The following is a 14482-nucleotide window of genomic DNA, read 5'->3' on the forward strand; positions in this document are numbered from 1 at the left end:
GGCAGGCAGTGGGCTGGAGCCCGGGGACAGGGCTGGCCCAGCCCGGGCTGGGCGCGGTGGGGCCGGGCCAGGCTGACTCAGGGCCGAGTCACACTCGGCTCTGCACGGCTGCTCCCGAGCTCTGGCCAGGGCTCCAGGGGTTTTGGGGCTGGCAGCACTCAGAGGGGCCGTGGTGAACTTTATTGGGCTCTTCTGTGCTCCAGGCTCTGGCTCCTTGGTGAACAGAAGCTCCAGACTGCCCTGGAAGGAATTTGGAAGCTGCTCTCCAGAGCCCTGCGCTGAGTGAGAGGGGCCCAATAAAGGCTCCAGGGAGCCTCTGCATGCCAGGCTTTCCCACAGGACTGCCAGGACCACCAGCTCCCAGGCTGCCCTGGTGAATGGGAGGCAGGGGAGTGTCCAGGCATTGCTCTCAGAGCCTGCCAGGAGGAGCACAGCTCATCCCAGCTCCGAGGGCGGGCAGGGAGGAACAGCCCTGTGCTGAAATGTCTGCACAATCTCAACTTAATCTGCCTGCCCAGGCTCCAGCTGCCCAAGGCAGGGCTGCTCCCAAACTTTGGCACCCAGCAAAGCACAGAAAGTGGCCTGGTGTCCATTAAGTGGTAGAAGTAGAATAAATCTGTTGTCCAGGGGTCTTTCCTTCTTACATAAAGCTGCTGTGTTCGGTGTGTTCTTGCTGATGGTTACAAGCAGCTGAGTTTCTTTGGGGTGGTTGTCACCCAGAGGGGGTGGGACTGCCGAACACCCTTGGATCAGTTCCTCCAGCTTGAGGCACAGCCCGTCCCTCCCACCACAGCTGCCCTGCTGCGAGTCCGTGCGGAGCAGCTGGCACCTGCTCCGTGCCCAGCACATCCTGGAGTGCAGCGAGGGGCAGAAAGTCGGGGTGGGGGGTGCCTGGGGGCAGGGAGGAGCAGCTCCTGGGCCGTGCTCCCCCTCTTCTGCAGCACAGGCTGATGTGTGTGAGCTGTGTGCTCTGTGTGCCTCACAAATCCACACCTTCCCTGTCAGGAAGGAACAGCCTGTGCTGCTGAAACCCGGCTCTTTCCTGGGTGTAATGTGGCTCCTGCAGAGCAGAAGCACTAAACCTGTGATGTCAGGAAATGTAAAACATTGTATTTCAGGTGAAATTCACGCGTGAGGTGCCAGAGGACAGGTTTGGGTGTTTATCACAAAAGCAGCACTGCAGTGTCTCAGCTGCTCCTGCACTTCATGCCAAACCAGGGGGGCTTTGGGCTCTCACTCAGTGTTCCTGTGGGAACTTGCCCAGCTCCTGGGACTGACCCTTCCTCCTGCACAGCCCCATGTGACTGGTGAGTAAGTGCAAGGTTTCCTGTAGAAAGCACAGCCTTGCTATGCAAAAAATCCACTAACTCTTTCCTCTAGCATCTGGCCACCTCCTCCAAGCATCCAGCACGCAGGGACACAGCAGGAAGGGCTGGATCTGGGATTTCTCTGCCAGAGGCTGGCCGCTTGTGCAGCGGCTGGTGTGACATTGCAGACAGCAGTGACACTGCCAGCAGGTGCTGCTGGTTCAGGGGCTGGGTGGCATCCCTCTGTCCTTAGGGGCAGGGTATCCTGTGCAAGTTCCTGCACACAGCCCACCTCGTTCCCTGCTGGGAGAGCAGCTTGTCTCAGTCACAGCTCCCCTTGCTGGGAAAATGTGTTTTTGCAAAGGGGAAGGTCAGCGTGACCGGTGTGCTAAATGAGAGCTCCCTGCCGACAGGGAAGGAGCAGGAGGAGCTGCTGTGTCTCTGGCTGCTGCATCTGTGCCTGTGTGGTGGCTGCTGGCAGCTCAGAGCCTCAGCTGAGCCCCAGGCCATGGGCATCCTCCTCTCAGCCAGCACACAGAACACCAGCTCTGCTGAGCTTTGCCCAGCACAAGTGGACAGCCAAGGGCTGTCTGCAAACACAGAATGCAGGTGCTGGGTTCAGCTTTGCTGATGGTTTTATTGCTCCAGGCTGGGAGGATGTGGAGCTGTTGACACTTGGTTTTGAGCCCCTGGCAAGGGGCACGCACCACACTCAGCTTTGTGCCAGCGAGGGGATGTTGCCGATGTCGCAGGCCCTGAAAACAAGAGGTGGGTTGGGGATTTGCAGGGACTCCTTTTGGTTTTGTGTCTCTCAGTGGGCTCTGCTGACATGGGGAACAGCACAGAGCCACCCACAGCTTGGCCAGGATGTCACTTACTCTGCTTCTTCTTTGGAGATTTGTTTCCCCAAGTACAAAACTTCTGCAATCAGAGACACCATGGGGTCACAGTTCAGGCTGGCAGCTGCAGTCACACAGCCATCCCTGGCACAGAAAGAGGAAGAGTGTGGGTCTCCTCAGTGTACAGAGCTCAGCACAGCAGCGTCCCCGTGGCACAGTGGCCAGGGAGCAGCTGTGCTCCAGAGGGCTCAGGGCAGGGTGGCTGCTGCTGCAGGGTGCACAGGGACTCGTGGCAGATTGCTTGGCACTGCTGGGAGCTGGGCACTGAGCCTGGCAGCAGTGGGGCAGAGGCAGAGATGTGTCCCAGGCTCTCTGCCCAGCTGGTGTCATCGTTTGAGTTCATTCTCTCCTCCTTCCCTGCCCTGCTTTGGTTTTCTCTGGTTCAGCACCCAGCAGCTGCCTTTAGTGCCCAGCCAGGGGATGTGGAGCCTCTGTGGGATCCCTGCAGCTGTAAGACAGAGGGCTGTGCCCTGTTCCCAGGGCTGGCCATGGATTCACTCACCTGATGTAAAAGATCAGGAATTTCTGTTGCTCCAGGCTGCCCTTCACAACAGTGTCTGTGTATCCCTTCCCACAGCCTGTGGGACAGAGCCTGCTCAGGAGCCCTGGCACAGCAACTTGCACCATCCCACCTCAGAGCCAGTGCTGGGGACAGAGGGGACAGTGCCTGGGGCGGGGACGGGGCTGGGGAGCAGACATCAAGGCCCTGCACTGAGAAGCAGAACTGACTTTGAGCCTCTCCTTGGTCTGGAGAGGGAAGTTCTTCCTCTGTGACCTCTAACCCACTGTAGATCAGCAAGGAAGCAGAGCTCTGGGTGAACTCCAGCCCCAGGGCTCAAACTCACCATGGCAGGCAGTCCAGAGCCTGAGCTGCTTCAGGTGACCTCTGCAGCCAGGTGTGTTTACAGCCCCAGACCCTGCTGGTGGAGGGAATTCCTCTCTCCCCTCCCTGCCCTCCCTACCTGCGTAGCGGATGCTTTTCCCAAGCATTGTGGTCCAGAAGTAAGGAACAGTGTGCAGCTCCTCCCCTCTCCTCAGCATGTTCAGAGCAGCACAGTGACCTGGCAGGAGCCAACACACTGAATATTCCTCCTGCAGCTCCTTAACAATTGCTTCCCCGTGTCTCCTGCTGTCCCTGCTGTGCCGTTCCCCTCCCTGAGGTGACGTGTCCCTCACCATGGGCCTCAGCCACTTGTTGGTGCTGGATGCTGGACCTGTCCCCACCCAGCAGAGCCACTGGGAAGGTGACCACGTCCCCCGCAGCGAAGACCTTGGGGATGTTGGTTTGCATGTGCTAACGAGCAAAAGGCAATTAGTGCAGTGATTGGAGGGAAGGGATGGGGTGTGAGCCGGGATGCTCAGCTGGCACTCACCAGATCGACCAGGATGGCACCTTTGTCATCCCTGGCAAGGGAGGTGCCCTTCAGAAATGCCGAGTTGGGGGTGGACCCTGAGGGGAGAGCAGCAGGGACGAGCTGCAGAGAAGCTCTGCAGGGACAGGGAGGAAATTTGGCCTCACAGTTCCTGCTCCTGCTTGGAGCAGTGACCTGTGCCTGGGCTGGGGCTGAGCCAGGGCAGGGGCAGCCACGCCGGGGCCCAGGACACAGCAGGGACCTGTGGAGCTCAGCAGGAGCCAAAGGCACAGCGAGAGTGCCAGCAGCTCCTCTCCTCCTGCCCGTGTGTGCTCATGGGCTGCTGACCTCTCCAGGGGCTTGGGGCCAAGGGGAAGGGCTGGATGAGAGCAGAGTGGGAAAGATAACAGCAGGGAATGGCATCCTGGAAGTGAGCTGTTGTGCCCTGGGCTTGCTGGATGTTCTCCCCATTCCCAAATCTGCCTCCCTGTCCCAGCTGGGGTCTCTTACCTATTCCCACCACCACCACATCTGCAGGGAGCTTCTTTCCGTTGGCAAGGACAGCCTCTGTGACCTAGGAGAGAAGGAAAGGTCCTCAATAAAGAGTTAAAACCTCTGTCCTAATTCCCACAGCCTCCCTGCTGCTTTGCTCTTTGCTGTCTTTTTTTCTTCCCCAGGTTTGGATCACCTTGTCCAACTAATGTGTGTTGCTGGGAATGTAAAAGAAAATCACGCTGTTGTCCCTAGGAGAGGAACATTTAGTGGTGCCCTTTGAGCCCAGAGCTGTGCTCAGTGAAAAGGAAGGGAGGGTCCAGACATGGGAGAGGAAAGCCTGGTGCAGGCACTGGGTTATAGCTCAACTTGGGCTTTTTTCCCCTAAAATTAGCAGTTCAGGGATCACAAAGGCATGACTGACCTTTCCATCCTTTCCTTTCAGCTCACACAGTTCTGTTTTCATGTGGAACTTCACCCCTTTATTTTGCAGCATCTGAAAAGGACTGGTTTGAGTATTCACTAGGAAATTCCAGGCTATAAAAACAGCTGTAGCCAGCCAAAAGCCAGGCAGGCAGCTCTGCTGCTGCTCCAGGCTGCAGGGAGATTCCATCTGTGTCCCTGGCTGCTGCAGGGACACAAAGCCTGGCTTTTCTCTGCAGTGCTGGTCAGGACTGGTGTGTGAGGTGGCTTTGGGGTGAAGCATTGATGTTGTGGGGGGAAGACTGGGACCAGCCGTGTGTGCAGAGCTCGTGGGTGAGGGCAGAGGCTGGGCATGCAGAGTCATGACTCAGCACAGGGGCGAGGTTTCCTGGGCTGATGTGGATCCCGGGGCTGCTTGGATATCATGTGTTCTCCACGCTGGAAATCAACCCCAGGTTCTGCTCACCTTCATGGCAACACCTCCAACCTGAGGACCCAGGGCGTGCTGGAAAGGGAACTCCTCTCTTTCCACCACTGAGATGCTTCCAGCCTTGTCTGAGAGGAAGGCAGCCACCTCCATTCCTGCAAGGAAGAGGCATGCCCGAGGTAAGGCTGCTGCAAGCATCAACCTGCACCCTTGGAAACCTTCTCCCCTTGCAGAGAGCAGATCTGATGTGCTGCCAGTGCTGAACTGCTTTGCTATGCATTTCTGGGCTCAGGTATTTAGCTCTCCCCATCCTTTGTTCTCCTGGATGTTAGGGGATGCAAAGAATAGCTCCTAGTTATGTCCAAAAAACTCCCTTTCTGTGCCTTAGCCCCTTGCTTTCCCAATGCTTCTGGGGAATCCAGCTCCTCTGGAGGACAGTGACCTTTTCAGAAGGCACATTTCCCTCTGTCCATGTGTAGCAATTGTTTACAGCTCTCCAAGTTTCTGGCTATCAGAGGAAAGAATGAGTGTGTGCTGTGTAACACACACCCCCAGCAGCTCCAGGGAGGATCCCAGCCGGGTAGGAAAGGAACATCCCTTCCCTGAGGGCCTGCAGTTAATGTGCACTCACAAGAGAAGGGCTTTGGAGGCTCCCACTGGGGGTTTGACACCCACTCCAGCCTGGTACCTATGAATGAAGCTCCTACAACCACCAGATTCTTCCCAGTTGCCAGCTCCAAGATCTTGCTGGACTCTTCAGGGGTTTGGAGTGTGCATATGTTCTGCAGGTCTGCACCTGGCACTTTGAGGACACCAGAGCTGGAAGAGAGAGACTCCAGGTGCATTTCATGGTATGAACAAAACAGAAAGAATGAGAAGGGAGCACAAACCCACAAACACCTCTGTGTCATTCCTTTCTGCCCTTCCATCTCATCTCCTGCCCCCACCTCCACATCCCAGTGCTGTCCTGCCTAAAGCCCTGTGTGTGGCAAACGCTTTGTGCACTCACTGGCTGCCTGTTGCAATCAGCAGCTGGTGGTACTCCTGAGAGGACCCATCCATGAAATGAACCTTCTGCTCCTGGAAATCCACTGACACTGCCTGCAGGAGGAGGGGGCACGCATCAGACGGCTTCCTCTGCTGCTGGGCGCTCAGGGGAGATGAGGGGAGCTGGGATCCTCTCTCCCACTTCCCACAGGTCCATCCCTGGATGCACAGGTCGGTGTTACACCCTCCCCACTGAGGGCTGAGCTCAGCTGCTCTGGTACCTCTTTCTCTGTCCAGAACTCTATGCCCCGAGCCTCGAGGAATTCAGGTTTCCTTAGGTAGACATCCTCAGCTTTCAAGTTCATTTCCTGGAAACACAACAAAAAATGTGAAATGAGGCATTTCTTAGAGGCAGCAATTCTCCTGAAGTGTTCCTTGTGGAGTCAGTTTGGAAAAGATGTGAATTTTACACTGGTGAATCACAGCTCCCCACACTGCCCCATCCCCATCACCTTGTGCCCTCCTCAGAAAAACCATCAAACTTCCGTGGGAAAAGCTCAACAAAAGGAGATAAAAACATCAGCTCATGTTGACTCTGATCAGGTATTTTCTAGGAGGAAAAACAAGTTTTCCTGGAAATGATACCCCTATTGCTTCTGGATGCCTCAGCACTCCTGCTTTGCTCCCTCCATTGCTCCTGGCCCTGAGTGTGGCCTGTGCCACACGTGGTGCCAGGCACAGCCCTGCCCTTGTCACACACAGACCTTGCTCAGCTTGGACTTGTCGTAGGGAACGTGTTTCTCGTTGGTGGCCAGGATGATCCTGCCAGTGAACCCCTCCTGGCGAAGCGTCTCTGCACACACCAGGGCAGCCACACCTGCAAGAGATCTCATCTCAGCCTCCTGACACCTCACTGAGGAGGAGGAGGAGGAGGAGCAGGTCAGCCCTCCCTGGAGAGGAGAGAGGCAGCTCCAGTGTGTGTGGAGGGAGCAGGGCTCACGTCCCTTCGCTGACCTCCCCCCAGCAGCAGCATCGTGTTCTTGTTGAGGAGGCACCTCCTGCTTGTGTCCTTCACCCTCAGGCTGCTTTCCAGGTCCTGCAAAAACAAAAAAAAAAAAGCAAAATGCTCAAGTCACACTCAGCCCAAGGCACTGCCTGTGCTCAGTGACAGCAGGTAAGGTCAGTACCTTCTTTTTTGCTGTAATGAACACCTTTCCATCTTCCACTGTTACCTGAAGGAGGGAAAGGAGAGGTTTTTTAAGTGCTGCATCCATGAGGTCGTGGTAGGAGCTCTCCTGGGAGATCCTGGTCCAGTGTGCCATCTGCCTCTGCCTCTGATCTTGGATGTCACATGATGCTGAGGAGCTCATGAGCTTTTCTCCTCATCCTAAGAGCACTGAGGAAGAGCTGTAAATCCTCTTTTTCTTTCCAAAAGCACTTGTGCTGGCTCTGAGGACTACTAGGATCTGTGGCATCACCTTTGACTGAAAGGAGCTTTAGGGCAGGGAGTTACATAATCCCAAAATCATCCCTTGTGTTGAAGCTCTGAGTGACAGAGCTGTGGTCAGGGCAGGGGGCTTGAGAGAGAGAATCAATGTGAGACCACCCAGCTGGGAGGGCAAGGAGTCACCTTAAAACAGGAGAGACAGTCCAGAGCAGGGTATTCCTCAATGTCTCCAGTCCTGATGTTAAAGCAGGCCCCATGCCAGGGGCAGCGCAGCCTCTCCCCTCTCAACACCCCTGCAAGAGACCCCCCGGGCTGGGCAGTCAGAACCACCCTCCCCAAGGTGGTTCTGTCCCCCTGCCCCAAGCTGGGCTTACCTTTGCTCAGCGGGGCACCGTAGTGGGGACATTTGCTGCTGAGAGCTCGGAATTCCCTCCTGTTCCTCACCAGCAGCACTGGGCACCCGGCCACCGTCACCTCCAGGAGCCTGGGGGAGAGGTGCAGAGGTGGGCACAGAAGCACCTAAACCCCACCCAAATCCCCACCTAAACCCCACCAGGCACTCACTGTCCATCCCCAACATCGTCCTCCCTGCAGACCTCCTCGGTGATGGTGTCACCGCTGTCCATGCTGCTGGGAGCTGGCCACTGGCAGGCACCCAAAGGGCCCCAGATTTCTGATGAAGCACCAAAATGACCTTCAGCTGGTGGAAAACACCTCTTTTTTAACTTTCTGTCCAACCCCAACACCCATTCCTCTGCCCTTTTCTCCTCTGAATTAACACACTTCTCATTTCCAGCCCCGTGTCTCATTAAACTCAGCTGCAGCGCAGGGGGAGTGAGCAGATGTGATAATGGCTCTCGTAAACAAATGCAATTATTTATGGGGAGCTGCTGCTGCCATAGCCCATGTCTCCCTCAAATTGGGTCTAAAGAGATGCTTCAGCCTCTCCAAAGCCTCTCCAACAATTTTGCAGAGATGTTACTCATGGTAATTGCCATGAAAGAACTAATCCCTGCCCAAAATACCTCCTGGGCTAGAAAACAGCCAACTCCCTTGGTCCTTAGTGCTCTCTGTGCCTCAGCAGTCACTGACAGGCTGATTAGAAATCTCCCTCTCTGTTTTGGAGGGAAAAAAGCAAGAAATGGAGCAGGGGAAGGTCATCAAAGGCAGGTTTTGGTGCAGGGTGGTGACTTTCTCCTGCAAACCCCCCCTGCACCGCTCCCCCAGTCCCAGGTTCTTTGGGAGAAGCACGGCTGGGTACTCACCTGGTCCTGCCAGGGGGGGTCAGGAACCTGTCCCCCAGCTCAGAGAGCCACCACTGCTGCTGCCTGCGACTTTCTCCTGTGAGGTGACACCCTGGTGTCTCAGCACAGCTGCCAGCCCACGGCTGGTGATGCTCTCCCTGAGTTGCACAACGCTCCCATCCCTCAGGAGATGCAGCTCCTGGAAGCAGAGCCAGCCAGGCAGTGTTATCTGATTTCTGCAACTGGCCTGGGCCTAATTAAAGGTATTTTGCTGGGGTTTAGAATTGCAAAAGAATTGAGGGCACATAGGAATTATGGCACAGGTGTGGTGTAAAGATGGGGTGTGTCATGGGCAGTGTGACCAGAAACTCAAGGGGGGTTCAGTGATATCCCATGGTTCCTTCCCACTGCCCCTTTTCCTGGTGGAAAGCACTCCAGCTCAACAACACAAGGTATTTTTGCAGCACTTTGGAATGATATTGCTACTTGTTATGTATTTTCACAACACTTAAAATTCTTTAATTTGATTTTTTTTGTAGGATTTTTCTCCATTAGTTTTAAGGACTGTGAAGTTTCCAGCAACTCTGCATGTGCCTTACATCCCAGCTCTGCTTCTGATGTCCAGGCACACCATCCCATCATCCCCAGGTCCGTGAAGGATGGCTGGGAGCAGGGTGCTGCTTGCTGGGCTATTTTTACAACAAAGTGGGAGTTGCAAAAAACTGGGAGTAACACCTACACTGTTTGTGTCTCCTCTTGTTCTTATCTCTATTTCACAGTCAGTATGTTTCACAACTTAAAATATGCCTCAAAAATTAAGGGGGGAAAAGTTACCAGCAGCGTGCTTCCATCATCTCCCTTGCAGAACAGGAGATCCGCAGGGATCAGCTCCCTGCCAGCAGCACGTTCCCAAATCCTGCAGCAGGGGGGATAAAAATCCTCTGGTGGGTATCACCCGGAGAAGAAGGCAGGTGCAGGATGCTGGAGCAGTGCAGGATGGATGATTTGGGAAGCAGTTCAATCCATGGGACCCTCCGAGCCGTGAGCAGGGTCCCGGCAATCCTGGCCCACGGGCTCTGCACACCCACCATGGCCACAGGAATGAGGGATTTTCTCACAGCACCAGTGAGCAGCTTCTGGGCTCTGCCCTCCTGGCCAGGAGCCTGAATGTGAAGCAATTTGTCTGCCAAATGTCCGTATTTAAACTCTGTGTAATTATTCCCCAGAAGCGCGTTCCCACGTGGAGCAGCAGCAGCCCTCGCCGAGCCTTCTCTGACTCAGCAGAAATCGCTGGAAAAACGTCTGCTCAGGGATGGAAATCTGCAGTGAACGGGCAAAGGGGCAGGCACAGAGGTGTGCAGCTTTGGGATGAGGCAGGTGGAGCTTGGTCCTGTGCAGGGATGTTTGCACTGCAGGGCTGAGCAGCAGGTTGGGCTGCTGGGGGCTGCTGGATGCAGCCGAGCGCCCAGGAAAGGCTTTTGGAAAGGGCAAAACAAAACCCCTCACAGAGGCAAAGATGACAGAATGGATATTAAAAAGGTGGTAGACAAAGGATACAAGGTGGAAAAGGGCTTTGGGTGTCAGGGAGAAGCTGGGGGCTGGCTGCAGGGGTGTTAGTGTGTGTCAGGAATGCACAATATGCCCTCGAGGGACTGGGATGGGATTGGAGGCAGATTTTCAGGAAGATGCTCTGTAAACATCTTCTGGCCCTTTTCAGGTAAACCACAGGTGGTTACTCAGAAGGTTTTAGACCTTTGCTTGTAGCACAAGTCAGGATTAAACATAGGAAGGAAGAGAGGACAAGGAAGTGGTGCCCTCAACCACAAGGAGAGCCCAGGCAGGCATCAGACAGAGCAGATCTGCCACCCACGTTGGTGCTGACTCACACGAGCTGCTGAGCCGACCTTGGGTTTTGTTAGACACCTTCACTTCTGCTGTGCCTCCCCAGTGCTGCTGGCCCTCCAGAAAACCCGAGTATAGAGGCAAGCATTTAAGGGGTGTAACTTTCCTGCCTTCAAGCTCTCACCACCACCAGCTGGAGTAGCACATTTTTTCGTGCCATGGCTGTGTGGATTCATCTTTTTCCCACCTTTTTGCCAGCTCACCCAGCTCAGTGTCCTTCCCTGCTCAACCAGACCCACTGATTTTAACAAGCAGCACCCACAGAGTCAAACTGCTCAGCTGCAGGAAGAGGAAGCGAGGTGAAACCTGCAGCAGAGCCGGAGTGATTAATGGGGCACTGCTCTCAGAACAGCTTGGTTTGTGATATTAATAACGAGAGAATTCAGGAGGGAACCTAACCTGCTCCAAGCTGTGGAGCCAGCAGCAGCAGAAGATGCAGGGGGGAAGCTCCTGTGCTGGTATTTGTAAAACAGGAGGGATTGAGTGGGCTCGGAGGGTGTGATGCTGAGCTGGGTGTGGGGGTTGGGATGTGCTTCCACCTTGGAGGATTCATTCCTAACCTGTCTGAAATGAAAAAAAAAAAAAAAAATAGTGGTAAATGCATCATGATGTAATCATGAAGCACATACATATTCATCAAAAATTACTTAAGCTTGAGACTGGTGAATTAAACAGGGGAAAAATTGTTTATCCCACAAGGGAAGAAGACAGGGAAAAGGAAATATTTAGTGGGAATGAATTTGCTTACAGGGTAAGAATAATTATATGTGATGTTTCACATTTTCTTCCTAAGCATTCATGTCTGGTGATGGTGAGGGATGGGATACAGGCCTGGCAGACACCTGGCACCACTTCACAGTGAGCACTGGGGAAGGAAAGAAGGAACCTGTAACCTGACTAATAACAGCACAAAAACAGTTCAGAAAGTCAAAACGTTTGGGGCATGGCAGCTGCAGAAAGCAGAGCAGAGCTGCCCATGCTGCTGAACTTGAAGGGGATTTGGAAGCCAATGGAATTTTGTTCATCCCATGGCATACCTGTGCAGCTGGAGTGAGGAGAGAGCACATCCTCTGTGCCACTGGTCCTTGACAGCTGGTCCAGCACAGCCCTGGAGAGAGCTGAGCCTGCAGCATCCTTAGGGACACTCTGCTGGCAACACAGGTTTCTCCAACAAGCCCCTTGTGCCAAGTCCTGAGGGGAAAAAAAATCTTTCCAGCTCTGGGAAAAAGGAAAGCCAGAAGAAGAAGAGCGTCCAGATCAACCTGCCCTGGGGTCATTTATCAAAGCAGGCTCTGCCTGGGTGGTTTGGGAATATTCCCACATGCCAGGCTGCAGAAGGCAGCTGCTGTGCCCATTTTGCTGCTGGTATCTGGCACCAGAAGGTGCTGGTCCTGTGAAGCTCCCAGGAGACATTGCATTCCAGGGATGACCTCAGGAAGGATGAGCAGCCTGGCAGCAGAACACCCGCAGTGCTGCTCAAACCCTGTGGGTGCAAGGAAAGCCCTTCCCTCAGGAGTGAGATCTTGCAGCCCTGGGCAGGGTAAACCCAGATTTGCCTGGGGCAGGCTGTGGTGCAAGCACAGGTGATTTCCTCTGCCAGATGAGTTCAAGTCCTGAGGTCAGGGCTAAAGTGCTGACTTTTGACACTTTGCATTTCTTGCCTTAAATTCTGGAGCTGCTCACCACACTCACAGAGACTGAAATCCCTTTCTTCCATGTCCACAGCAAGTTCTACCTGGAGAATATCCAGCTTCCACATCAGGAAGGTGTTCCTGGCTGGAAGGGGTGGCTGCTCCAGTTTGAATTGATTTCAGCTCTCTCCACAGCTGCCTCTGCAATGCTTTGCCATGCAGAACCTGCATTTTTCACAGTAGATCCTTTCAGAAGTGTGGAGTTCCAGACTCCCTGGATGGAGATGTGGATATATAAAGCATTCCTACATCATCTGACTTCTTATGGCCTAAGCAGACAGAGTGGTGACACAGTTTAGAGAGGGATGGAGACAACAGCTAATTAAAGTTTGGAAGCCAAACTGCTTGATTTGTTTTGAGCTCTTGGACTCCTCAGATTACTCCAGGTGTGAGCCAGGTCTGGCATTAGGTGAGCAGATGGGTTTTGTGACTCCCTGGATGCAGAGAGGCAGATTAAGGGAGGGAAGCTCTGCAAGAAGGAGCATGACTTGTGCCTGGCTCCCACATCTGTTGGCTCCAGCGAGTCCTCCGTGGAATCTGGAGAAGAGTGGGCTCCTCCTTAAGTAAGGGATGGTGGAAGTGCAAAAGCACACCCCAAAACGCCACCCAGGAGCAGTTGGGGAGCATCTGGAGGGGTAGAGCTCAGCCGGCAGAATTCCTGTGGTGGATTATCACTAAACTGCCAGTTTTTCACTGTGGAAAATGGGTTGTATCTCTCAGCAGAGAAACCCCAGCCTGGGAAAGGGAGACAAAAAAGATTGTCTAGCTGTTGAATTAAATTCTGTACCCTCGATTTACACCCCGATTGCTGCTGGGAAGCCCCCACTATGGGATTAGCTGTGGAGCCGTGGATGATGGGATGACCTGGGCACGTCCTTGCTGTGTCTGCCAGGAGCCCCCAGCCCCGCAGGGAGCAGGCACCGGCAGCCGCCCGGCACCGGCCTGAGCTGCACCCCCGCAGAAAATCAGGTCGTTTGGGGACAGTCGGAAAACTTCTGGAAATCTGGGTGAAAAAGGCAGTATCTCCAAATAAGGTGGGAATGAGGAATGCCATCGGATCGGCTCCCGGCTCTCCAGCGGGCGTGCAGGGACCTCTTGTGGCAGCTGCGCCCGGGAGTTCCCGTCCCTGCTCTTCCCTTCGGGTTCTTTTGGGACAAGCCTGGCCCCCGAGCCTGTGGCGTGTGGTTGAATTTTTGGCCTGATCTGGTGTCAGGGGACTTGTTTGTAACTGGGCTTGGATGTCTGCAGTTCCAAAACCGCCCCCGGTTAATGCCATTGCTGCAGAGGAAGAAAAAGGCTGGAACCGGGGTTCTAAGAAACTACGGCTCAATGGGAAGTAAAATTAAATAAAATCTGGGCTAAAATGACACAAAAAGCAGTTTATATGTAACTGTTGGTAGTGCTCTAGCAATGGGATCAAAGTCCTTGAACCAGAGGCTCAATTAATCACGGCTTAAATTCCTCCCATGCAGAAGTGGTAGGTAAAAGCTCTCCAGCCTCCAGAAATATTTTAACTATTCCTGTCCCCGAGCCCTGAATGTTCATCTTTAGGATAAACACAAATGGAGGAGCCCCTGGGGAAACAGGGCTGGACCTGCAGGCATTACACAGTCTGGGATATTCTCTGCAGGAAGGTGAAGGGATGAGTTGTCACCAGGGAAAAGGGCAGTCAAGATTTTTTTGAGGCTAAACCACCGCAGACGACTTCTCATTCGGAAACCGGCTCTGTGCAATTTTATACTCAATTAATTGTTAAATGATTTTTTCTCCTCAGTGCCCTGAGCAGCCCAGCACGTCTCCAAGGCATGTCTCTCTTTCCTCAGCACATCTTATGCTGAACAAAAATGTCTTTGCATTTGGTCTTCTCAGTAACAGATTAGCCCGTGTGATCCTTGCACTCCTAATACACGAGATTATTTAAAATCCCCTGAGCACTCAGGGCTGCCTATTACTTCAGGCACTGTCTCCCTGCCACGTAACTGTTATGAAAGTACATTGTCTTGCCTGGCTTTTAAGCAAATTTGTGCAGCATGAACAGATGCCTTTCTACCAGTTGGGACCATCACAGAAACACAGAATCGTTTAGGTTGGAAAAGAACCTCACCCGCCTCCCAATTTGATTTAATCACTCAGCCTCCCTTTCATCAGTGTGTGTTTGATGTTTTTGTGTCCATCACCCCAAAGCCAGGACAGCAACTAAGAGCTCAGGCTCCACACGCTTCTGTTTCAGCCAAGAGGAAGTGGAAGATTTCATCCAAAATTAATACCTCAAAGCAGAGGTGGAGTTTGACATTAATCGGTGTGTACACGG

General features: G+C 53.7%; 1 protein-coding gene across 1 annotated transcript; it reads right to left on the bottom strand.

The window, feature by feature from the left end:
• Positions 1-2019: 2019 nt before the first annotated feature.
• On the bottom strand, positions 2020-7960 carry LOC121345716 (apoptosis-inducing factor 3-like). Its single transcript, XM_041422851.1, has 18 exons — positions 7913-7960; positions 7709-7853; positions 7518-7627; positions 7075-7119; positions 6902-6983; positions 6652-6764; positions 6169-6255; positions 5910-6001; positions 5589-5719; positions 4940-5055; positions 4475-4546; positions 4069-4132; positions 3580-3656; positions 3383-3500; positions 3169-3267; positions 2709-2784; positions 2186-2290; positions 2020-2062 (listed from the first exon to the last, which is right to left on the bottom strand). Exons 1-18 carry the CDS (start codon positions 7958-7960, stop codon positions 2020-2022), a joined length of 1623 nt encoding a protein of 540 aa, XP_041278785.1.
• Between the last annotated feature and the right edge of the window lie 6522 nt (positions 7961-14482).

This window comes from Onychostruthus taczanowskii, unplaced genomic scaffold (assembly GCF_017590055.1).
Source record: "Onychostruthus taczanowskii isolate IOZ18803 unplaced genomic scaffold, ASM1759005v1 scaffold75, whole genome shotgun sequence".
NCBI classification, from domain to species: domain Eukaryota; kingdom Metazoa; phylum Chordata; class Aves; order Passeriformes; family Passeridae; genus Onychostruthus; species Onychostruthus taczanowskii.

What these genes read in the sequence shown, in the direction of transcription:
- LOC121345716 (XM_041422851.1), bottom strand. Translation starts at nt 7,960, where the DNA reads ATGGACAGCGGTGACACCATCACCGAGGAGGTCTGCAGGGAGGACGAT. An exon ending in TGTGGTGGTGGTGGGAATAG is followed by an intron (nt 3,657 to 4,068) that starts GTAAGAGACCCC and finishes CTCTCCCCTCAG; the next exon opens with GGTCCACCCCCAACTCGGCA. An exon ending in ACAAGTGGCTGAGGCCCATG is followed by an intron (nt 3,268 to 3,382) that starts GTGAGGGACACG and finishes GGCTCCTGCCAG; the next exon opens with GTCACTGTGCTGCTCTGAAC.